Consider the following 24869-nt stretch of genomic DNA (forward strand, 5'->3'; position numbering starts at 1 on the left):
GTTAGAGAAAGGGCCAACCATGGGAAGATGAGCATGAGAAGTAGCCCTGCTGTAATTTCCCGGCATCTTCACTTTGATGCCGGTCACAAGCTCCGAAGGATTCACACAGTCCACACCCAGGCCCTCTACACAGGTGGTAGGGTGTGTGTGTGTGAGTGGGAGCCTCCCCCATCGCCCATTCCTCCCATCCCGGCCCAGCCCAGTCTCCGGGCTCAGACACACACCAGCCTGTGTGGCCGTGTGAGTGGGAGCCTCCCCCATCGCCCATTCCTCCCATCCCGGCCCAGCCCAGTCTCCGGGCTCAGACACACACCAGCCTGTGTGGCCGTGTGAGTGGGAGCCTCCCCCATCGCCCATTCCTCCCATCCCGGCCTGGCCCAGTCTCCGGGCTCAGACACACACCAGCCTGTGTGGCCGTGTGAGTGGGAGCATCGCCCATTCCTCCAATCCCGGCCTGGCCCAGTCTCCGGGCTCAGACACACACCAACCTGTGTGGCCGTGTGAGTGGGAGCCTCCCCATCGCCCATTCCTCCCATCCCGGCCTGGCCCAGTCTCCGGGCTCAGACACACACCAACCTGTGTGGCCGTGTGTGTGCAAGTGTGTGACCCCCTGTGACAAGGCACTGTCCTGCGCCATCCGCACCCTGTGCTGTCTCCCTGCCGACTGCCACACCCCCCACATGTGAGGCTGTCTTTACAAGGCTGCACCACACCAGCCTCCACGCAGCCCTCATCGCAAGCCCACCCGTCCTCACACCAAGTAAACAGAATGTCCCAGCCTCTGTTTCCTCATCATTCACCCGTAACGCCAAGTCACTAATTATGTGTCTTAAATAGAACACTGCCGCTCCGCTCGCTCACAGAATAATCAGAAACACTCAAAGAGGAGAAGTCTTTTTTTAATGAGCCACAGTGTGTGTGTGTGTGAGACCATCCAAGAAAGCAATGGTTTATGGGTACTACATTTAGTCTGCAGATGAACTTTGTTTTGGTGGATCCAGCATCTTTTAGACTGGTGATGTCTTTTTGGCTTGAGTGTGTATTTCAGGGCTGTGTTCCATGTACCTCTATGGAATAACACACAAGTGTGTGTGTGTGTGTGTGTGTGTGTTATTAGCGGCTAATTAAATTTGCCCAGGGCCTCTCAGCACCCTGTAAACATCTCCACTGTATCTCAACCATCAGCAACAGTCTCTTTCTTCTGATCTTACATTTAAATTAAAAACCTATTATACAGCAAAAAAGGATTGGCTTGGGAATCTCTGAGGGAATGGCTCACAGTGCTTCTCTCGCTGATAGCAAACAAATGTTATTTTAAGAAGGCAGGTTGGGGATAATTTATGTGTAGTTAATTCAATCTCTTGTTGTTTGTGTCCTTTTAAGGTTCTGTGAAGGGCCTAGCCAAGGAATTCTGTGTGTTAAGCAAAAATGTCAAACCATCCAAACCCTGTAGCAACTTAAACTGGGGGCTTTATTTCAAATAAGAGGAGGAAGGATGGAAATAAATACATGGATAGAAGAAAAAATCTGCTGTGTGCACAAATGAGTTTGTAAAGTTGTAGGCTTTCCCTTTAAGTTTGGGGTGTTACATATCAGAATGCCCAGTAGCGGGGACAGAAAGCCAGGAACGATCTGAACCACATTGCAGGCATATTCATCCTTGTAAATGTTCATTTATGATTTGCCATTCTGTTTGATCTGTGAAATGGGATATGTAGCCTAATAACTTGTTGATGTCTTTGTTTTCCCACAGACTAGTCAGCTAGAGAGACGGTCAATGCCAGCCATGGGCTACATCACACACACAGTCAGCGCACCAAGCTTGCATGGGAAAACGGTACAGCTTCTGTCTTGTTCATTTATCTTCATCACACACCCAGTTTAAACTATTATCTGCTTTATATTAGGACTATTAAAGATTAATGCTGAAGGGAACTTCGATGTAATACATTTCAGTCAGAAAGCAGCACCATTTTCAGCTGGTGGATTCAGTGCTGTTCTGCTCTGAAGGGCCTTGTGTGGGTGGCGGGGAGAGAGGAGCAGGTATTGTGGTAGGATGCTTAGGCCCACAGCTCTCTGGGGCCTGAAGAGCTGAGCCCTCACTGCTGCTGCCCTGGTGGCCAGGTGTTGAAGTGCTCTCTCTCTGTCCCTCCCTCTCTTCCTCTCCCTGGCCTGGGCCTGACCCTACTGCAGCCGGAGGAGTTGACCCTGCTGCTCATTCAGCTCAGGAGTCACCAGGCCAAGATGGCTGGTGTCCACGGTGACGCCCTCCACCACCTACATCACAACGGCTTCCTAGGCCCCAGCCTGCAGGTCAGGCCCCCTCGTATCCTCAACCCCTGCAGCCGCCCTGCTCTGCAGCCCCACTCCAATGAATCGTGGATCCCCAGCCCCCAGACAAATCCCCATCACCCGCAGTCTGTGTCTCTGCTAGTGTTTTGGTCCCAGCTCCATCATTCATTGGACTGTGTGGTGTGTTGGTCGTGTCTTGTTGTACTAGTGGCTTAGGTGCTCCCCTGTTAGCATGGACTGTCTGCAGCTATAGATACACCAGCCTGTGTTGTGTTTGAATGGACGGCCTCACTCATCTGTCGGCATAATGTAGCACTCCGTTGAGCCTTATAGAGACGTGTTTCATTTGATTTGTTAAAAAACAAACATCATGTTGCTCCCAAGCTTCATATCAAGCATGTTGCTTGTTGACTATGCACCGTGCCTGTCTTCACATACATATACTGTAGCCTTATCTTCTGTTTGAGGTCTTTGCAAACCTGGATAAGTACAATGAGAAATGTATTTTTGACTTTTCTTACACATTTCCCCTCGAAGTCCTGGTTGTGTTGAACTGTGTGTATCTGAGAGGTCACTCCTATTAGTGTAAAGTGATCCTGGGTATACAGGCTGGCTCAGGAGTGTGTCTCCCTAGAGCAGGGGTAGGCAACTAGATTCAGGGGGGCTGGAACTTAATTATAATAATTTGTACACTGAAAATTGTATTCTATTTGAAGTAATACCTTGATTACACAGAGTCATGATCACGTCTCTTTTTATTTTATTTGTGGGAATACTTGAGAACAGATTTCCTAAATTGAACTGAATTCCTGGTGATTTTACAGTCTCTTTTTTGACCAAAAAATCTATCCAATAAAAAAGATGCCTGTTGCCGACCCCTGCCCTAGAAGAGCCAGTCCAAACACAGTGCACTGCTCTGTTCTCAGACCTGCACAACCACAGAGAAGCTGTAAAGGTGCTCAATGACAACCCTGCTCAGTCTCTCCAAACACAGTGCACTGCTCTGTTCTCAGACCTGCACAACCACAGTGAAGCTGTAAAGGTGCTCAATGACAACCCTGCTCAGTCTCTCCAAACACAGTGCACTGCTCTGTTCTCAGACCTGCACAACCACAGTGAAGCTGTAAAGGTGCTCAATGACAACCCTGCTCAGTCTCTCCAAACACAGTGCACTGCTCTGTTCTCAGACCTGCACAACCACAGTGAAGCTGTAAAGGTGCTCAATGACAACCCTGCTCAGTCTCTCCAAACACAGTGCACTGCTCTGTTCTCAGACCTGCACAACCACAGAGAAGCTGTAAAGGTGCTCAATGACAACCCTGCTCAGTCTCTCCAAACACAGTGCACTGCTCTGTTCTCAGACCTGCACAACCACAGTGAAGCTGTAAAGGTGCTCAATGACAACCCTGCTCAGTCTCTCCAAACACAGTGCACTGCTCTGTTCTTAGACCTGCACAACCACAGTGAAGCTGTAAAGGTGCTCAATGACAACCCTGCTCAGTCTCTCCAAACACAGTGCACTGCTCTGTTCTCAGACCTGCACAACCACAGTGAAGCTGTAAAGGTGCTCAATGACAACCCTGCTCAGTCTCTCCAAACACAGTGCACTGCTCTGTTCTCAGACCTGCACAACCACAGTGAAGCTGTAAAGGTGCTCAATGACAACCCTGCTCAGTCTCTCCAAACACAGTGCACTGCTCTGTTCTCAGACCTGCATAACCACAGTGAAGCTGTAAATGTGCTCAATGACAACCCTGCTCAGTCTCTCCAAACACAGTGCACTGCTCTGTTCTCAGACCTGCATAACCACAGTGAAGCTGTAAAGGTGCTCAATGACAACCCTGCTCAGTCTCTCCAAACACAGTGCACTGCTCTGTTCTCAGACCTGCACAACCACAGTGAAGCTGTAAAGGTGCTCAATGACAACCCTGCTCAGTCTCTCCAAACACAGTGCACTGCTCTGTTCTCAGACCTGCACAACCACAGTGAAGCTGTAAAGGTGCTCAATGACAACCCTGCTCAGTCTCTCCAAACACAGTGCACTGCTCTGTTCTCAGACCTGCACAACCACAGTGAAGCTGTAAAGGTGCTCAATGACAACCCTGCTCAGTCTCTCCAAACACAGTGCACTGCTCTGTTCTCAGACCTGCACAACCACAGTGAAGCTGTAAAGGTGCTCAATGACAACCCTGCTCAGTCTCTCCACACACAGTGCACTGCTCTGTTCTCAGACCTGCACAACCACAGTGAAGCTGTAAAGGTGCTCAATGACAACCCTGCTCAGTCTCTCCAAACACAGTGCACTGCTCTGTTCTCAGACCTGCACAACCACAGTGAAGCTGTAAAGGTGCTCAATGACAACCCTGCTCAGTCTCTCCAAACACAGTGCACTGCTCTGTTCTCAGACCTGCACAACCACAGTGAAGCTGTAAAGGTGCTCAATGACAACCCTGCTCAGTCTCTCCAAACACAGTGCACTGCTCTGTTCTCAGACCTGCACAACCACAGTGAAGCTGTAAAGGTGCTCAATGACAACCCTGCTCAGTCTCTCCAAACACAGTGCACTGCTCTGTTCTCAGACCTGCACAACCACAGTGAAGCTGTAAAGGTGCTCAATGACAACCCTGCTCAGTCTCTCCAAACACAGTGCACTGCTCTGTTCTCAGACCTGCATAACCACAGTGACACTGTAAAGGTGCTCAATGACAACCCTGCTCAGTCTCTCCAAACACAGTGCACTGCTCTGTTCTCAGACCTGCACAACCACAGTGACACTGTAAAGGTGCTCAATGACAACCCTGCTCAGTCTCTCCAAACACAGTGCACTGCTCTGTTCTCAGACCTGCACAACCACAGTGACACTGTAAAGGTGCTCAATGACAACCCTGCTCAGTCTCTCCAAACACAGTGCACTGCTCTGTTCTCAGACCTGCACAACCACAGTGACACTGTAAAGGTGCTCAATGACAACCCTGCTCAGTCTCTCCAAACACAGTGCACTGCTCTGTTCTCAGACCTGCACAACCACAGTGACACTGTAAAGGTGCTCAATGACAACCCTGCTCAGTCTCTCCAAACACAGTGCACTGCTCTGTTCTCAGACCTGCACAACCACAGTGACACTGTAAAGGTGCTCAATGACAACCCTGCTCAGTCTCTCCACACACAGTGCACTGCTCTGTTCTCAGACCTGCACAACCACAGTGAAGCTGTAAAGGTGCTCAATGACAACCCTGCTCAGTCTCTCCAAACACAGTGCACTGCTCTGTTCTCAGACCTGCACAACCACAGTGAAGCTGTAAAGGTGCTCAATGACAACCCTGCTCAGTCTCTCCAAACACAGTGCACTGCTCTGTTCTCAGACCTGCACAACCACAGTGAAGCTGTAAAGGTGCTCAATGACAACCCTGCTCAGTCTCTCCAAACACAGTGCACTGCTCTGTTCTCAGACCTGCACAACCACAGTGAAGCTGTAAAGGTGCTCAATGACAACCCTGCTCAGTCTCTCCAAACACAGTGCACTGCTCTGTTCTCAGACCTGCACAACCACAGTGAAGCTGTAAAGGTGCTCAATGACAACCCTGCTCAGTCTCTCCAAACACAGTGCACTGCTCTGTTCTCAGACCTGCATAACCACAGTGACACTGTAAAGGTGCTCAATGACAACCCTGCTCAGTCTCTCCAAACACAGTGCACTGCTCTGTTCTCAGACCTGCACAACCACAGTGACACTGTAAAGGTGCTCAATGACAACCCTGCTCAGTCTCTCCAAACACAGTGCACTGCTCTGTTCTCAGACCTGCACAACCACAGTGACACTGTAAAGGTGCTCAATGACAACCCTGCTCAGTCTCTCCAAACACAGTGCACTGCTCTGTTCTCAGACCTGCACAACCACAGTGACACTGTAAAGGTGCTCAATGACAACCCTGCTCAGTCTCTCCAAACACAGTGCACTGCTCTGTTCTCAGACCTGCACAACCACAGTGACACTGTAAAGGTGCTCAATGACAACCCTGCTCAGTCTCTCCAAACACAGTGCACTGCTCTGTTCTCAGACCTGCACAACCACAGTGACACTGTAAAGGTGCTCAATGACAACCCTGCTCAGTCTCTCTCCATCAACACTTATGTTCTCTTCATCCTCATGTAGACATAATTCACCCATGCCAGAGATTTGGTGGCGAACTGAATTATAAACAGTATACTGCCCTATGAAATGCTTAAGCTATTTGTGTAAGCATCCCTAAACTATTTAGATAGCAGCCCTACACTACAATCTAGTTTGGTGTAAATTCTCATAATATTTTTCTGTTCTATTTTGCCTCACTAATATTCATTTGACTGTGGTGATATGATCTCTCCAATGAGAATGAAGTAGAGATATAGAGTTGTACTGTAACAGCATCTGACTAGTCTTCCTATACTATAGCCTCCTAGCATCCTTTGCAGCTTTCTGTCTTGTGATCTGTCTCTCCACTCCTCATTGTCTGTCAGGCAGATGATACTTACATGCAACTGAAGAAGGACCTGGATTATCTAGATCTGAAGGTGGGCCCCAAGAGAAAAGATCATGTAAATGATGATTTATCTCTCTTCCTCCTCTCTCCTCTGTAGCCTGCATCCTGCTCTTCCTTCCACTGTCTACAGTGTCAGCCTCTTCCTCATTCACACACCTCCTTCTGCTGCTCTCTCCTCTTATTTCTGACCTCGTTCCTCAGGGCTGTGTGGTTTAGGTTGATGTTGGAATTTTAACTGTCTTCTGTGTGTTTTAACCACTGTTGTTTTTGTTACTAATGCTCTGTATACTGAGAATAATGCTATGCTGCATTCATCTGTGTGTCTTTACTATCAATTCAGCAAAGAAAACAACTTGAGTGCAATATGACCTTAGACATAAAATTATATGATTATTTGGCTATAGTATAAATTATAACATTTTCTATGTTGTGTCAAAGCTAGCTATCCTTGCAATTGGATAAAAGTACATTGGGAATATCATACCTCCACTGATGGGAACTGAAGTTTCAAGCAGCACAGTACTACATGTCAAAAACTATGTTTTGCATCATATATATTTCACTTCCCATCAGGCAGTGCTGTTAAAAGAGACCTACAATGGGCACGTTCGACATTACAGCCGACTTTAACGGCGAGTCGAGACTGACTGATCTACAAATCACCTTGCATCCTACAGTAAATAACTACACAATATTATTTGTAGATCAGTCAGTCAGTCACAATTTACCCATGATACATCACGGATTTGATGCTCTCGAACCCGGAAAATATCTTGCTGCTGTGCGGCTTCATATACACTACCGGTCCAAAGTTTTAGAACACCTCCTTCAAGGGTTTTTCTTTATTTTGACTATTTTCTACACTGTAGAATAATGGTGAAGACATCAGAACTATGAAATAACACATGGAATCATGTAGTAACCAAAAAAGTGTTAAACAAATCAAAATGTATTTTATATTTGAGATTCTTCCAATAGCCATCATTTGCCTTGATGACAGCCTTGCACACTCTTGGCATTCGCTCAACCAACTTAATGAGGTAGTCACCTGGAATGCATTTCAATTAACAGGTGTGCCTTCTTAAAAGTCCATTTGTGGAATTGATTTATGCGTTGTAGCCAATCAGTTGTGTTGTAACAAGGTAGGGGGGGACAAACAGAAGATAGCCCTATTTAGTGAAATACCAAGTCCATATTATGGCAAGAACAGCTCAAATAAGCAAAGAGAAACGACAGTCCATCATTACTTCAAGACCTGAAGATTAGTCAATACGGAGAATTTCAAGAACTTTGATAGTTTCTTCAAGTGCAGTCGCAAAAACCATCAAGCACTATGATGAAACTGGCTCTCATGAGGACCGCCACAAGAATGGAAGACACAGAGTTACTTCTGCTGCAGAGGATAAGTTCATTAGAGTTACCAGCCTCAGAAATTCCATCCCAAATAAATGCTTCACCGAGTTCAAGTAACAGACACATCTCAACATCAACTGTTCAGAGGAGACTGTGTGAATCAGGCCTTCATGGTCAAATTGCTGCAAAGAAACCACTACTAAAAGACACCAATAAGAAGAAGAGACTTGCTTGGGCCTAGAAACACGAGCATGGACATTAGACCGGTGGAAATCTGTCCAGACAGTGTCCTTTGAGTCCAAAGTCTAGATTCTTGGTTCCAACCGCTGTGTCTTTGTGAGCATGGAGGAGGTGTGATGGTGTGGGGGTGCTTTGCTGGTGACACTGTCTGTTATTTATTTAGAGTTCAAGGCTCATTTAACCAGCATGGCTACCACAGCATTCTGCAGCGATATACCATCCCATCTGGGCTTAGTGGAACTATCATTTGTTTTTTCAACAGGACAATGACACAACACACCTCCAGGCTGTGTAAGGGCTATTTTACTAATAAGGAGAGTGATGGAGTACTGCATCAGATGACCTGGCCTCCACAATCACCCAACCTCAACCAAATTGAGACGTTTGGGATGAGTCAGACAGCAGAGTAAAGGAAAAGCAGCCAACAAGTGCTCAGCATACGTGGGAACTCCTTCAAGACTGTTGGAAAAGCATTCCAGGTGAAGCTAGTTGAGAGAATGCCAAGAGTGTGCAAAGCTGTCAAGGCAAAGGGTGGCTATTTGAAGAATCTCAAACATATCAAAATATATTTTATATTTAACACTTTTGTTTACCACATGATTCCATATGTGTTATTAGTTTAGTTTGATGTCTTCACTATTATTCTACAATGTGGAAAATAGTAAAAAATAAAGAAAAACCCTTGAATGTGTAGGTGTTCTAAAACCTTTTACTGGTAGTGTAAGTCCAATGCCAGCTTCATCAGAATGACCTTGTGTGTTGTAATGATTCTACATTCTGCTATCAGCAATTATCTTCCATTAACAACAGTACAAAGCATCTGATCTTCCTGAAGTGATTTGTTTGTATAACACCACAAACCTTAATTAACCTTCTGTTTCTTGGAGTGGGGAGTTCTATTATCGATGTGTACATTCTGATGTAACACCTCTCTATTTCCTGTTTTAAAACAGATCAAAAGTATTGACCCGTTGATCGTTATGGTACACAATGTGTTAGAAAACACCCCTCCAGGTTTTGGGTCCAGTTGGAATGTAAGGATGGTGTGCATACAAAGAGATTCCACTGCTTCTCCTAATAGAATGTGTATAATGCACTCCTCACCTGCCTGTGTTTGCTGTGATGAATGGCCATGTTAGAAGAGAGACCCACCTGTGACTGTAGTGCATAGCTTGGCCTGCTGGGTGCTGTAGTCCATCATGGTGATGCTGTGTCAGTGTGTGCTGACTGACTGATGTGGACTCTGTCTCTGCTCTCTGTGAGAGGGAGTCCCATTGCATGCTGTTGAACCCTGGATTGCACTTTGTTTCAAAGCCTTTCTTTTCCTTGGTTTGTCTTGTAACCACTATAGAGACGACCCAAGGGTGCTCTTTGAGAAACGTCAAAACTGATTATCATTTAACAGAATCAGAGCTATAAGGTCAGATACATAACGTGTGCGCTTTGGTTATAATTGTAAACACACCTACATCTCTATGCTCTTTGAAATGGATCAGCAGAAATCATTAGCTCTGTTTGGGTATTAAGTCAATTCAAATCTCTTAGCGAAAGACACTGAAGACACTTAGCGAAAGACACTGAAGACACTTAGCGAAAGACACTGAACTATTACTTCTATTTATATCAATTCTCACTGGGCCAGTTCACTGACGTCTCTGAGATATGTCTTTGGCCAAGTCTGATTTATCACTGTAACAGAGAGGATCTGAAGGAGGTGCCATATTTCCTGCTAGTTCCTCCCTTTCTCTTGGTTCATAAAGAGGACACGGTCGTTAACTAAACCCACGGACACACTGCCAGGAAAGAGCAGCTTTGTGGTTCTCCGTTGTGGCCTCTCTCTTAAATGCACAGATGCTGTTTTTGACCATAAGAATATTTGCACAGCTTTTAAAGCAGTCGTATTGCATTGTCTTGTGCACACTACTACCCACGTCTTCTTTGTTGAATCATTTTTGCATACCTGTTCTACATTGTGGTTTCTGCCATCCCAATGACCTTAGCAAGGTCGCATGCTGTTGCTTGATAATTGCTGTAATGTTGTTGAGTGTTATCTATTGAAGATGGTTTTAATATTTAGGGTAGTTGAACTTTTTTTGCAACTATTACTGGGAAAAGTAAGGTTGTATTTGTGCCTTTGGGGCATTGCAGGTTACAGGGCGTGAAACTCTAAAAGACAGACCATCGAGACCTGTTAAGATAGCAGAGAGCGATGTTGATGTAAGTATACCGGCCCCCACCCCCCCTAACCAAAACTTGTCTGATAAACACCCAGTTTATCCATCTCGCTCCTTTTCTTCAACATCTATCGTTTTTCACATCTTACAACCCACTACAGAGACAGTGAACTGATGATTTGAGAAGTTGGTATTGTGTAGTTGTGGTAAACAGAGGGTGTGTAGGGAGGGAAAGGAGCAGAGCGAAGATGCAGCACTGTGGGGACAGACAGCTTCACTGTTAAAGCCAGAGAGTATGGACGAGGGACTTTATTTCCAGCTCTCAATTTAAAAGGAAAAATACAATTAATGGGATTTTAGACATAAAGCTCTTACATTTTTCAGTTTGATTTCTGTCATCCGGCCTTTTTAATTCTTTGTTTGCTCAGAATGGAGGTAAATAAGCTGGATGTCTTGGCTTTTCATCATTAGCATTGTTCCAGTTTAACAATTTATAAGAATTGGTGAATTTGGTGAATTTGTTTGAACAATGAATATTTCATGCAATTAAAACAACAATATACGTCTGTGAAATAAAAAACAGCTTAATTATTAATTGAACAGAATGATAAATAGAACTCAAGAATAAACACTCAGTGTGTGAGAAAGATTGTAAACTAGGCAGTCTTATTTTGTTTTCAGAAACATGTAACCCATTTCTGCGGGGAAACAAATATGCCGGTCTCAATAAGCACTGTTCTCTCGAAAAGTGAATTTCAAAATATGGATTTTTGATTATGATTACTTATAATGGGCATTACCATTCCCCACAAGCAGACAGTATAAAGCTTTATTTCTTTATTTTCACACAGAGAAGATGAAGAGGTCCTCAGGGCATTTCAAAGAGATGGGTCTTATTGACATATTTACAGACAGAGCAGACTACAGTAGACTATCAATTCATTCTGCTGGGCACTGTGGTTTGAATAGTGTTTACCAGAAGCTCCTGGGCAGAGGGTCCCTGTTCTAGCCATAGACCTAGTCTTCTTAATAGACCTTATCAATCTCTGTTCTCTGTGCTGCCTGCTGCTGTTCCCTGTGCAGGTGAAGTTAAGCCGACTGTGTGAACAAGACAAGATCCTTCAGGAGCTGGAAACAACGATACGCACGCTCAAGGAAGACAAGGTATTGGGTTTTCTCTGTTTGTTTGTGTGTGTGTGTGCCTGGGTATGTGTACGTGTGTATTAGCTCCCCCGTATGCTCTCGTGGTGAATACCCCACGCCCTCTTGGTGTCCTGTCCTACAGGACAAGTTGGAGTCCGTGCTGGACGTGTCCCACCAGCAGATGGAGCAGTACCGGGACCAGCCGGCCCACCAGGAGAAGATATCCTACCAGCAGAGACTACTGCAGGAGGACGTGGTGCACATCAGAGCTGAGATCTCTCAGGTGTTCACGGTAAGGCCTGCTCTGTCTGACCTAACACAGCCTGGCTCACTGGTTTGACTGACCACAGTCAGCCCCATTGACTGACCACACAACCTCCCTCTCTGTCTTTCTCACTCTCTTACGCTCTATCTCGCTCCCTCTCTCTTACTCTCTTTATCTCGCTCCCTCTCTCTTACTCTCTTTCTCTATGTCTCTCTTGCTCCATGTAGGAGATGGAGAATGTGTGGAACGAGTACAGCAGCCTGGAGAGAGATGTAGACTGGTTGAGGACAGCTCTGGAGGGCCAGATGAACCGCAGTGGTCTCTCTCAGGTCAGGATCGCACCACAACCACACCACTGCAAACACATACTCTCGTACAGATTCCCAGAGGGATGGAAACAAACGTCTGTAGTGTTTGTGTTCATGGTTGTGTGTGTGTTTGTCTATGAGCAGAAGGAGAAGTCCCAGATCAAGAGGGAGTTGTGGAGGATTGAAGACGTAATAGCAGGCCTCAGCTCCAGCAAAGCCAACTACCAAGTCACCATCTCCTCTGTGACCAACCCAGGTGAGAGGAGTGCTGTGGCTCTGCCTCCGCTTGCCTCTACTAACACACACTGGAGCTCAGGACGAGCTAGAGAGAGAAATGGACACTACTTGTCATGTGCTTATATAGTTACAAGAGACAAAATGGATGAGTTGATTATGGTCTGTATGTGTATTTGGCTTTTGTGGTTGGAGTGTTCTCTTGTGTAATTTGAATGTGTATGTTGTGTGTGTTGGGGGGTGTTTTACGGGTGTGGATTTTTGTGCCTCCAGAGAGAAAACTTGTGCCTTCCGTGTCGCCGTGGTCAGTGCCTTCTCTGTCTGCCAGTCCCTCCCTCGGAGAGATGAGACTGGCCCAGCAGCACAGCCCCCACCTCAGCCCCACAACCCCCACCTCCACCCAGCACACCACCACAGCCCTCGCCATGTCTGTGCCAAAATGGGTGAGATTCTCCCACTCGGAGGAAATAGTGTTGAATGTTATCCTATCGGATAGTAAATGTGGTTGAATATGATGGTAAAGGATATGCTGGTTGGTTGTTCTCTCTGCAGGCAGATGAGGGCACCCCTCCCCGACCACCACTACCTCAGCTATACAGTCCTGAGGACCACGCCCCCGCCGTGCCTCCGCTGCCCAGGGAAACCAGCGTCATCAGACACACGTCTGTACGAGGCCTCAAACGACAGTCTGACGAACGCAAGCGGGACAGGGAGATCGGCCAATACACCAATGGAAACAACAAGGTGTGTGTTTGGAGAGAGCTATGGAGCCGTGTGTCTGTGTGGTACTGATCTCTGTCTCTGTGGGTGTCAGGTGGAGCTGCACACCTTCCTGAGTGAACCTGAGCTTCTGGGAGTGGGAGGGTCTGGTCACATGAGGATGGGGGCCTTGGGGCATGATGGTGGCTACCAGACCCTGCCAAGCAGAGGTAAGTAGCTCTAGGTCCAACACATGTAATACGCCTTGATGTAAAGTGGAATGACAAATTTGTTTCTTTGAAGAATGTCTTCCTCTTCAGACTAAGCAAACAGCTTGGAAGGCTAAACAGCTTGTTTTTTTTATAGTGTTCACACCAGCAGCAAATATGTGCATTGTAATGTACCCACTGAACATGCTTTGGCTTTTGTGCTCACTTGGGAGTCGTGTTTTCATATTTGCTGTCTTTCTCTCAGGGCCGGCTGGCTCCTCATCCAGGCTAAATCAGTCCACAAACATCTCCTCATATGTTACCCTCAGAAGAGGAGCCTCAGCCGCCTCAGGCCTGAAGGTAAGACTCCAACTATTTCTGACTGACTAAGAGTCAAGAGACAAGGTGGAGAGGCAGCACAAATATTGTTCGTAAATCCTGTCATGGCTTTTACTTTTGTGGAGCTGACACAAGCTGATTTGATTAGATGCAGCATCTAGTACAAAACATTGAGTACATGGAAAAAACTTGGTCATTTTCCATGAAGAAAACTTTTGAATTATTTCAGCTGGCCAACAGTATTGTTATAATAATCGAACAAGTTTAGAAGATTAAATTGCTATTGTTGAGAAATGTAGGCTAGTGTAGTAGTATAAGTAGATACTGTATTACAGAAGTGGGATAATAGCCGCTGGTATAGTAACAGTATAATTATTGACTTGTTGTAGTAGTAGTATGGTGTTGCTGAAGCAACGAACACAAATAACTGTCAGAAGTAGGTTAAATATTTAGTGTTCTTGCAGAAGTAAGTCACACTAAATCGTGATTCTCATTCATAGAATGTGTTCCCCTACTTCTATAATTTGTCATTTCTGAAAGCTCCACGGCAGTTAATTCAACAGTGTGAAGTTAGCTTAATTAAGGTAGGTGATGTGGTTACTAAAACAGCCTTAGCTCTTGATTGGTATAAGCTATTCCTGTTCTGATTTCCGATTTGAATAGCAGAGAAGTAGACTAAGATTTCGTACGCTCTAAATTGTTGTCCAAGTGGTTGGGAAAGTGTTCAAAACAGCAGTTGTTTCAAAACATTGAGAGAAAAAGCAGTTGATGCGGTTTTACTAAAGCAGCTGTATCGTTTGATTGGTCGAATATATTTCTGTTCTGGTTTCAGATTTAAATAGCAGAGATACAGACCAAGATTCCCTTCTCTAAGTTTTTGTCTAAATTGTTTGGAAAGTCACATTGTTTACAATGAATAGAATGTTGGAAGTCTGGTAGTTTTTAACAATGAGAGCTTTAGAATGTTGAAGAAATCCCATTAAAGTGGATGACTTTTTTGGGGGGGAGGACAAAAAGCTTAATAGTTTAAAAAGGATACATTTTACAAGAATACTATTCCAGACCGGCATGCATGTTTTACATTTTGAATGGGGTTTCTAGCTTAATCTCGGCCTGTACATTTGAATGGGGTTTCTAGCTTAATCTCGGCCTGTACATTTGAATGGGGTTTCTAGCTTAATCTCGGCCTGTACATTTGAATGGGGTTTCTAGCTTAATCTCGGCCTGTACATTTGAATGGGGTTTCTAGCTTAATCTCGGCCTGTACATTTGAATGGGGTTTCTAGCTTAATCTCGGCCTGTACATTTGAATGGGGTTTCTAGCTTAATCTCGGCCTGTACATTTGAATGGGGTTTCTAGCTAAATCTCGGCCTGTACATTTGAATGGGGTTTCTAGCTTAATCTCGGCCTGTACATTTGAATGGGGTTTCTAGCTTAATCTCGGCCTGTACATTTGAATGGGGTTTCTAGCTTAATCTCGGCCTGTACATTTGAATGGGGTTTCTAGCTTAATCTCGGCCTGTACATTTGAATAGGGTTTCTAGCTTAATCTCGGCCTGTACATTTGAATGGGGTTTCTAGCTTAATCTCGGCCTGTAGATTTGAATGGGGTTTCTAGCTTAATCTCGGCCTGTACATTTGAATGGGGTTTCTAGCTTAATCTCGGCCTGTACATTTGAATAGGGTTTCTAGCTTAATCTCGGCCTGTACATTTGAATGGGGTTTCTAGCTTAATCTCGGCCTGTACATTTGAATGGGGTTTCTAGCTTAATCTCGGCCTGTACATTTGAATGGTGCATGAAACATTGTGTTCCAAAGAGAAAATCTAAAATAAGTTCATTATTTAAAGTGTGACTTCTGAGCAAGTCACATTAAAGAGTAACTGCCCCTAAAAAAACAACTTTTCATTTAGAAAAAAGCCTATGTGGCCTAAATGTGAGTCAGAAGCATTTATTCTACTGTAAAAATGTATTACAAAGTGTAAATAGAATACTTTTGGTCATAAAGTGAGTCTTGCCCAAAACTGAGTTTTGCACCGGAGTATGTCACAACGTAAATGAAGGTTGGTTGTGTGCAGCAGCCAGTGCAGCAGCACACAAGTAATAATCAGTTCCGAGTGCAGCTGCACACGACCCGATCGTAATGCCCTTGGTAAATGTGGTTTGACTTTGCAGATTGCTATGGGACAGTATGTAAAAATTCCAATAGCTCAATGATTTAAAAATCTCAAAACACTATAAATTGTAGAAATTCATATACAACTATTAAAATCTAACATAAAAATATTGTCTAATTTACGTTGTAGTTTATTGACGGTACCTACATAGACGGGAGATGGGCTATCCAAAGTCAAACCAACTTTGCCACAGTCGCACACCAGCCAAAAGAATTTGGCTAACTCTTCCCACCTGCGAACACACACACACACAAAACACCCACATCAAACTACATCCCGAAATCAACTCACGTTTGAATTCAGTCATGGCCGCTAGCATTTCTTAATGAACCAAATCTCAAACGAGGCCAAATCAGGAATTTCAGCCGCCTTTTAAATAACCTATCATCTACAACTTGAGGGGGTGCAAGACAGCCTATGCAATGCTAATGAATGACTGGTTTAAAGACATGCTCCGGAACTTTGGCGACTACTAAGTATTTTTATACCTCCCGCTTTGGGCTTGATGTGTCAATATGTAGATCATGCATGCATAATATGAGAAGAATTACTTAGTTCAATTAGCCACGAAATCCCGAGATTGAAAGCAAAACAAATTCTGGAAGCTGTGCTGCGACATTTTACCTACATTGTTACCCACATGCACATATCTCCATCACCAAAAGTATGTGGACACTCGTCAAACATCTCATTCCAAAATCATGGGCATTAATATGGAGTTCGTCCCGTCTTTGCTGCTGTAGCAGCCACAAAACTTCCGGGAAGACTTTTGCTGCGTGGACTTGCTTCCATTTAGCCACAAGAGCATTAGTGAGGTCGGCCACTGATGTTGGGCGGTGTTCGATGGGGTTGAGAATCAGGGCTCTGTGCAGGGCAGTCAAGTTCTTCCACACCGATCTCAACAAACCATTTCTGTATGACCTCGTTTTGTGCACGGGGGCATTGTCATGCTGAAACAGGAAAGGGCCTTCCCCAAACGGTTTCCTCAAAGTTGGAAGCACAGAATCGTCTAGAATGTCATTGTATGCTGTCGCGTTAAGATTTCCCTAAACTGGAACTAAGGGGCCTAACCAGAACCATGAAAAACAGCCCCAGACCATTATTTATCCTCCACCAAACGTTACAGTTGGCACTATGCATTCGGGCAGGTAGCGTTCTCCTGGCAACCCAGATTCGTCCGTCGGACTGCCAAATGGTGAAGCGTGATTCATCACTTCAGAAAACGCATTTTTACACTGCTCCAGAGTCCAATGGCGGCGAGCTTTACACCACTCCAGCCGACGCTTGGTATTACACATGGTGATCTTAGGCTTATGTGCAGCTGCTCATCCATGGAAACTGATTTCATGAAGCTCCCGACAAACAGTTCTTGTGCTGATGTTGCTTCCAGAGGCAGTTTGGAACTCAAAAGTGAGTGTTGGAACCGAGGACGGCACTCGGCGGTCCCGTTCTGTGAGCTTGTGTGGCCTACCACTTTACGGCTGAGACGCTGTTGCTCCTAGATGTTTACATTTCACAATAAGATCACTTACAGTTGACCGGGGCAGCTCTAGCAGGTCAGAACTTTGACGAACTGACTTGTTGGAAAGGTGGCGTCCTATGACGGTCTCATGTTGAAAGTCACTGAGCTCTTCAGTAAGGCCATTCTACTGCCAATGTCTATGGAGATTGCATGGCTGTGTGCTCGATTTTATACACCTGTCAGCAACGGGTGTGGCTGAAATAACAGAATCCACTAATTTGAAGAGATGTCCACATACTTTTGTATATATAGTGTATGTGCCGTGGTACTTAATTTTCAGGGACCACTTTTGACTTGTGAGCGCAGCTTTCAGATTTACTGGCTAAAAAGTGTACACAAGTACAGGAGAACCTCTTTAATGTTGCATCATGGACTGAGAACTCAGTGTCAGGGAGTGCAGGCCGAGATTTAGCTAGAAACCCCATTCAAAATTTAAAACATGCTTACCGGTCTGGAATAGTGTTCTTGTATACAGCTTTTTGATAAAATGTATACTTTTAAACTATTAAGCTTTTTGTGCTCACCCCCCACAAAATCATCCACTTTAATGGGATTTCTTCAACATTCTAAAGCTCTCGTTGTTAAAAACTCCCAGACTTTTTTGCATCTTGATCTAATGTAGAATGATGGTGGCACCTAAACTCTCTCTCTTCAGCCTCCTCTAACCCATTCCTCGTCTTTCGTTTAATCTGCTCTCCCTCTCCTTCTCTTCCTTTGCAATCCTCTCCCTCTCCCTGCTCCCTCCCTCCCGCTCTCTCTTGCTGGTGTCGTGAGCTGTGTTAATTTATGCCCTCCCTCCCTCCTCTCAGGAGAGACCAAAGAGTGCCTTGGAGCGTCTGTACTCTGGGGATGTGCTGCAGAGCAGGGGGAGGATGAGTGCTGAGGAGCAGCTGCAGAGGATGAAGAGGCACCAGAAAGCTCTGGTCCGCCAGCGCAAGAGGACCCTGAGTCAAGGAGAATACCAGGCCTCTTCATCACAAGCCTCCTCCTCCTCATCATCACAGCAACGCCCCCTTTCCGCAGACCTGGGCTCAGTACGTTAGCGCTACGCCTCACACGCCTAAAGCATGACCATTAGAGCTACAGCTACAATGCATGCAGAAGTAACAATGCATGCGACCACTAATACATTTCAGTTGCGTAGGGTTTTCATAGTGCCGTTGATGTGAGTTTGAGTGTGTGAGTTGGCCTGAACTAGCTGGTGCAGCAGGTAAGTGGGTGTGAGAATTGACTGCTGTGATTGTGTGAGAGATGCTGTGGTGTGACATGCAGGTGGAACTCCTGGTGTTCTCACCTAGGAAGTGAAGGACTATGAATATGCAATAACAGAAAGGACAGAATAGACGGGGCCCCTGATTTCAAATGTCCTTGACTCCATCGCAAGAAAATGATTGCATTATGAGAATATCTCTCAATCCTTTCATTAGACTACAGTCTGTCTGTAATGAAGTAGACTCTATGATAACCTCACTTCCTCAACTCTATTAAAGGCCCTGGGAGATGGAAACAGCATTCTTATATGTCGGCCATCTTTAAATGTGTCAAAGTGCTTTTTGTTGGTTAGCTTGTGAAAATCTTTATGTGAATTATTAGTACTAAACACTGATGCATTAATGCAGTTCCAGTAAATCAGCTTTGTGGGGGTTGATTGTAGGTGATTGATTGTGCTACACTGAATCATGTCCCTACTGCTGCATTAACGGCCCATAGCCATTACCTCTCTCCTCCGTACACCCACCCCTGGCCAAACAACAAGTGTTATCTCAGCTATTCTCTAATGTTACCTCAATACTGGAGATACACACCGCAGCTAATAACTCTCTCAATCTGTCCCACCCTGACTAAACTGCAGTTTGACCTACTCTCAGGCTCCATGACAGTGTTTCAGTCTGTGTTCCTATCACTCCACTAGTGCAGCCCACTGCTAAGATACTAACCACATACCCTTCTTCTAGAACGGTCTGTCATTCTCTAACCAGGTCTCATTGTGCTGCTCAGACAAAACATACACAATCCTGCAGATTAAAAAAAAACGACATTTATTTTCACTGCCATTTTAAAGAGCTCTCTAATCATTACAAGTGTGGATATAGACTGCTGGATTAAACATTTTCTAATGATCATCTATTGACTCATTAGCATTTACATTTAAATTGCCTGGAGTTTGATACGACGCAACATCCGTCTAAATCTGTGCTTTTTAGTCGATTAGTCTTTGCATATGAGTAAAAGCTTCTACGGCGTGACTTGAGCAGTGTGAATGCAGTTCTGATTGTGGCGACTTGTGGATCTTACCACCACGTATCTCTCCTTGTTAACAGACTCTACATACAGCAATGCCTAATGTAAAGTACATGTATCCATTGTGCCAATCATTTACAGTCGCATCAGAACTCAAGTCAGCGTATTATTTCTCTGTTAATCTGCAAATGGAGGATCACTAAGCTCCCTCCCTCTTCTCCACATATTTAATGTAGAGGTTTGCAAATAAGAAATAAACACACATTTTCATAATAATGCATGCTTGCCATGTGTTTTTTCTTCATTGCATGTCTATTAAATATGTATTTGTGGTATTTTCTGCACTGGGCATTTTTATTTTCGCCTAGTAAGCACAATGATGCCTGGGACCAATATGTACATGTAAATGGATGTAGCTAGATGGATCCCTCTCTCCTCCTCATCTTCTCCCTAATCACTGACTGCACAAGTAGAGTGATGCATGCTGTGGTCTGAGAGCTTAGCACTCGTACTGCACCCCTATCAACAGTCCTGTACACGCTGGTGGTTTTGCCTGTGGAGAATAGTGTTGCATTTGTCATATTGTATGCCATTGTTTGAATGGAAAACACACAGAAATATCTTCTTTTTTTTTTTAAGGGAAAATGCACAATATACAGTATAGCTACAGAGGAGAACACATCAATGTCTGTAGAGTCTCACACTGGATGTTGCCTTGAAATTGTAGCAACAAATCCTGAGTCAACAGTTGGAAAGGGGACTAATAATGTAGTTGTTTTGGTGTATCACTGCTGTGTCTGTGAAGCCGCAGTATAGTTGTGTTGGTGTGTAACTGTTGTGTCTGTGAAGCAGAAGTATGGTTGTGTTGGTGTGTAACTGTTGTGTCTGTGAAGCCGCAGTATGGTTGTGTTGGTGTGTAACTGTTGTCTGTGAAGCAGCAGTATGGTTGTGTTGGTGTGTAACTGTTGTGTCTGTGAAGCCGCAGTATGGTTGTGTTGGTGTGTAACTGTTGTCTGTGAAGCAGCAGTATGGTTGTGTTGGTGTGTAACTGTTGTGTCTGTGAAGCCGCAGTATGGTTGCGTTGGTGTGTAACTGTTGTCTGTGAAGCAGCAGTATGGTTGTGTTGGTGTGTAACTGTTGTGTCTGTGAAGCCGCAGTATGGTTGTGTTGGTGTGTAACTGTTGTCTGTGAAGCAGCAGTATGGTTGTGTTGGTGTGTAACTGTTGTGTCTGTGAAGCCGCAGTATGGTTGCGTTGGTGTGTAACTGTTGTCTGTGAAGCAGCAGTATGGTTGTGTTGGTGTGTAGCTGTTGTGTCTGTGAAGCCGCAGTATGGTTGCGTTGGTGTGTAACTGTTGTCTGTGAAGCAGCAGTATGGTTGCGTTGGTGTGTAACTGTTGTCTGTGAAGCAGCAGTATGGTTGTGTTGGTGTGTAACTGTTGTCTGTGAAGCAGCAGTATGGTTGTGTTGGTGTGTAGCTGTTGTGTCTGTGAAGCCGCAGTATGGTTGCGTTGGTGTGTAACTGTTGTCTGTGAAGCAGCAGTATGGTTGTGTTGGTGTGTAGCTGTTGTGTCTGTGAAGCCGCAGTATGGTTGCGTTGGTGTGTAACTGTTGTCTGTGAAGCAGCAGTATGGTTGTGTTGGTGTGTAGCTGTTGTGTCTGTGAAGCAGCAGTATGGTTGTGTTGGTGTGTAGCTGTTGTGTCTGTGAAGCCGCAGTATGGTTGCGTTGGTGTGTAACTGTTGTCTGTGAAGCAGCAGTATGGTTGTGTTGGTGTGTAACTGTTGTGTCTGTGAAGCAGTAGTGTTTGTGTGTAACTGTCATGTCTGTCTACCCCTCCTCCTCCAGTGGAGGCGAGAGCAGGAGTTTGACCTGCAGTTGCTGGAGCGGGCTGTGCAGGGGGAGGAGGCGCGGGGCGTCGTCCAGGGTGAGGAGTGTCCAGCAGAGCACAGTGATAGACCTCGGTCCCAGTCAGATGAGTGGCTGACCCTCCGCTCTACAGCCACGTCCACACTTACCCAGGAGGTGGACCTGGAGACGCTGGACTATGACCTGGACCTCAGCCGAGAGGTACAGCCTGACCCTCACCACCTCCACCATCAAACCTCACCAAGTCAGAGCTGGTCACTTTAACATTTCATTAAGGACTTAGTACTTTCACAATGTTGTTTAAACAATTGAATAGACTTGTTTTCAGCTTCAATGGTTATATTCCCTAATCCCTACAGTAATGGTACTAGAGTTGAATAGCTGTTAGTAGGAAACCTCTACTGTGTGTGTTTCTCTGTGTGTAGCTGGCCAAACCTCAGAAGGTGTTAATCCCTGAGCGCTACATAGACACAGAGCCTGAGGAACCTCTCAGCCCTCAGGAGGTGGAGGCTCGCCATCGCAACATGGAGCGCATCAAGAACATTCTGGCCAAGTCCAGGTATATTACAGCACCACCACTACTCACCGGGCCAATATGGAAGATCAGTTTGATAGGCCATTCAATTAATTGTGTAATGGTGTGTGTGTGTCCGTGTGATTAGTGTTCAGATCCTGGCGGGGCCCTCTTTGGCGGTGGACCAGCCAGAGGTGGTGGGTCTGGACTCAGCCCTATTGAAGCAAGAGAGGATCATCACCATGTCTTACGCCCTGGCCTCAGAGGCCTCCCTCAAGAGCAAGCAGGTCGCAGGTAATACCAACACACACAAGCGGACACACTGTCTGCAGTAATGCCAACACACACAACCGGACACACTGTCTGCAGTAATACCAACACACACAACTAGACACACTGTCTGCAGTAATACCAACACACACAACAGGACACACTGTCTGCAGTAATACCAACACACACAACCGGACACACTCTCTGCAGTAATGCCAACACACACAACTAGACACACTGTCTGCAGTAATACCAACACACACAACTAGACACACTGTCTGCAGTAATACCAACACACACAACTAGACACACTGTCTGCAGTAATACCAACACACACAACCGGACACACTGTCTGCAGAAATACCAACACACACAACTAGACACACTGTCTGCAGTAATACCAACACACACAACAGGACACACTGTCTGCAGTAATACCAACACACACAACAGGACACACACTCTGCAGTAATGCCAACACACACTCTGCACCAGGTCTGTAGTAATACCAACACACACTCTGCACCAGGTCTGTAGTAATACCAACACACACTCTGCACCAGGTCTGTAGTAATACCAACACACACTCTGCACCAGGTCTGTAGTAATACCAACACACACTCTGCACCAGGTCTGTAGTAATACCAACACACACTCTGCACCAGGTCTGTAGTAATACCAACACACACTCTGCACCAGGTCTATAGTAATACCAACACACACTCTGCATCTAGTCTGCAGTAATACCAACACACACTCTGCACCAGGTCTGTAGTAATACCAACACACACTCTGCACCAGGTCTGTAGTAATACCAACACACACTCTGCATCTAGTCTGCAGTAATACCAACACACACTCTGCACCAGGTCTATAGTAATACCAACACACACTCTGCACCAGGTCTGTAGTAATACCAACACACACTCTGCACCAGGTCTGTAGTAATACCAACACACACTCTGCACCAGGTCTATAGTAATACCAACACACACTCTGCATCTAGTCTGCAGTAATACCAACACACACTCTGCACCGGGTCTGTAGTAATACCAACACACACTCTGCATCTAGTCTGTAGTAATACCAACACACACTCTGCATCTAGTCTGCAGTAATACCAACACACACTCTGCACCAGGTCTATAGTAATACCAACACACACTCTGCACCAGGTCTGTAGTAATACCAACACACACTCTGCATCTAGTCTGCAGTAATACCAACACACACTCTGCACCAGGTCTGCAGTAATACCAACACACACTCTGCACCGGGTCTGTAGTAATACCAACACACACTCTGCATCTAGTCTGTAGTAATACCAACACACACTCTGCATCTAGTCTGCAGTAATACCAACACACACTCTGCATCTAGTCTGCCGTAATACCAACACACACTCTGCATCTAGTCTGCCGTAATACCAACACACACTCTGCACCAGGTCTGCCGTAATACCAACACACACTCTGCATATAGTCTGCAGTAATACCAACACACACTCTGCATCTAGTCTACAGTAATACCAACACACACTCTGCATCTAGTCTACAGTAATACCAACACACACTCTGCATCTAGCCTGCAGTAATACCAACACACACTCTGCATCTAGTCTGTAGTAATACCAACACACACTCTGCATCTAGTCTGTAGTAATACCAACACACACTCTGCATCTAGTCTGCCGTAATACCAACACACCCTCTGCATCTAGTCTGTAGTAATACCAACACACCCTCTGCATCTAGTCTGCAGTAATACCAACACACACTCTGCATCTAGTCTGCCGGAATACCAACACACACTCTGCATCTAGTCTGTAGTAATACCAACACACACTCTGCACCAGGTCTGTAGTAATACCAACACACACTCTGCATCTAGTCTGTAGTAATACCAACACACACTCTGCATCTAGCCTGCAGTAATACCAACACACACTCTGCATCTAGTCTGTAGTAATACCAACACACCCTCTGCATCTAGTCTGTAGTAATACCAACACACCCTCTGCATCTAGTCTGCAGTAATACCAACACACACTCTGCATCTAGTCTGCCAGAATACCAACACACACTCTGCATCTAGTCTGCAGTAATACCAACACACACTCTGCATCTAGTCTGTAGTAATACCAACACACACTCTGCATCTAGTCTGCCGTAATACCAACACACACTCTGCATCTAGTCTGCAGTAATACCAACACACACTCTGCACCAGGTCTGTAGTAATACCAACACACACTCTGCATCTAGTCTGTAGTAATACCAACACACACTCTGCATCTAGTCTGTAGTAATACCAACACACACTCTGCACCAGGTCTGTAGTAATACCAACACACACTCTGCATCTAGTCTGCAGTAATACCAACACACCCTCTGCATCTAGTCTGTAGTAATACCAACACACACTCTGCATCTAGTCTGTAGTAATACCAACACACACTCTGCATCTAGTCTGTAGTAATACCAACACACACTCTGCATCTAGT

The 24869-nt window shown here is 45.3% G+C and overlaps 1 protein-coding gene across 8 annotated transcripts in view; it reads left to right on the forward strand.

Annotated features, from left to right (window-relative positions):
• The window catches only part of LOC110506673 (pleckstrin homology domain-containing family A member 7), a 148732-nt gene that overhangs the window by 117854 nt on the left and 6009 nt on the right, over positions 1 to 24869 (forward strand). For 7 of the 8 annotated variants that reach the window (XM_036963919.1, XM_036963918.1, XM_036963917.1 and 4 more), the window contains 15 exons: positions 1754 to 1837; positions 6790 to 6867; positions 10554 to 10622; positions 11663 to 11743; positions 11865 to 12014; positions 12215 to 12316; positions 12440 to 12551; positions 12803 to 12972; positions 13082 to 13273; positions 13344 to 13458; positions 13703 to 13797; positions 18285 to 18509; positions 21562 to 21783; positions 22008 to 22141; positions 22245 to 22390. In XM_036963919.1, the coding sequence (XP_036819814.1) occupies positions 1754 to 1837; positions 6790 to 6867; positions 10554 to 10622; positions 11663 to 11743; positions 11865 to 12014; positions 12215 to 12316; positions 12440 to 12551; positions 12803 to 12972; positions 13082 to 13273; positions 13344 to 13458; positions 13703 to 13797; positions 18285 to 18509; positions 21562 to 21783; positions 22008 to 22141; positions 22245 to 22390 (1975 nt within the window). The remainder of the gene's footprint in view (positions 1 to 1753; positions 1838 to 6789; positions 6868 to 10553; positions 10623 to 11662; positions 11744 to 11864; positions 12015 to 12214; positions 12317 to 12439; positions 12552 to 12802; positions 12973 to 13081; positions 13274 to 13343; positions 13459 to 13702; positions 13798 to 18284; positions 18510 to 21561; positions 21784 to 22007; positions 22142 to 22244; positions 22391 to 24869) is intronic. The other variant, XM_036963924.1, reaches the window with a different exon arrangement.

This window comes from Oncorhynchus mykiss, chromosome 26 (genome assembly GCF_013265735.2).
Source record: "Oncorhynchus mykiss isolate Arlee chromosome 26, USDA_OmykA_1.1, whole genome shotgun sequence".
Lineage (NCBI taxonomy): Eukaryota > Metazoa > Chordata > Actinopteri > Salmoniformes > Salmonidae > Oncorhynchus > Oncorhynchus mykiss.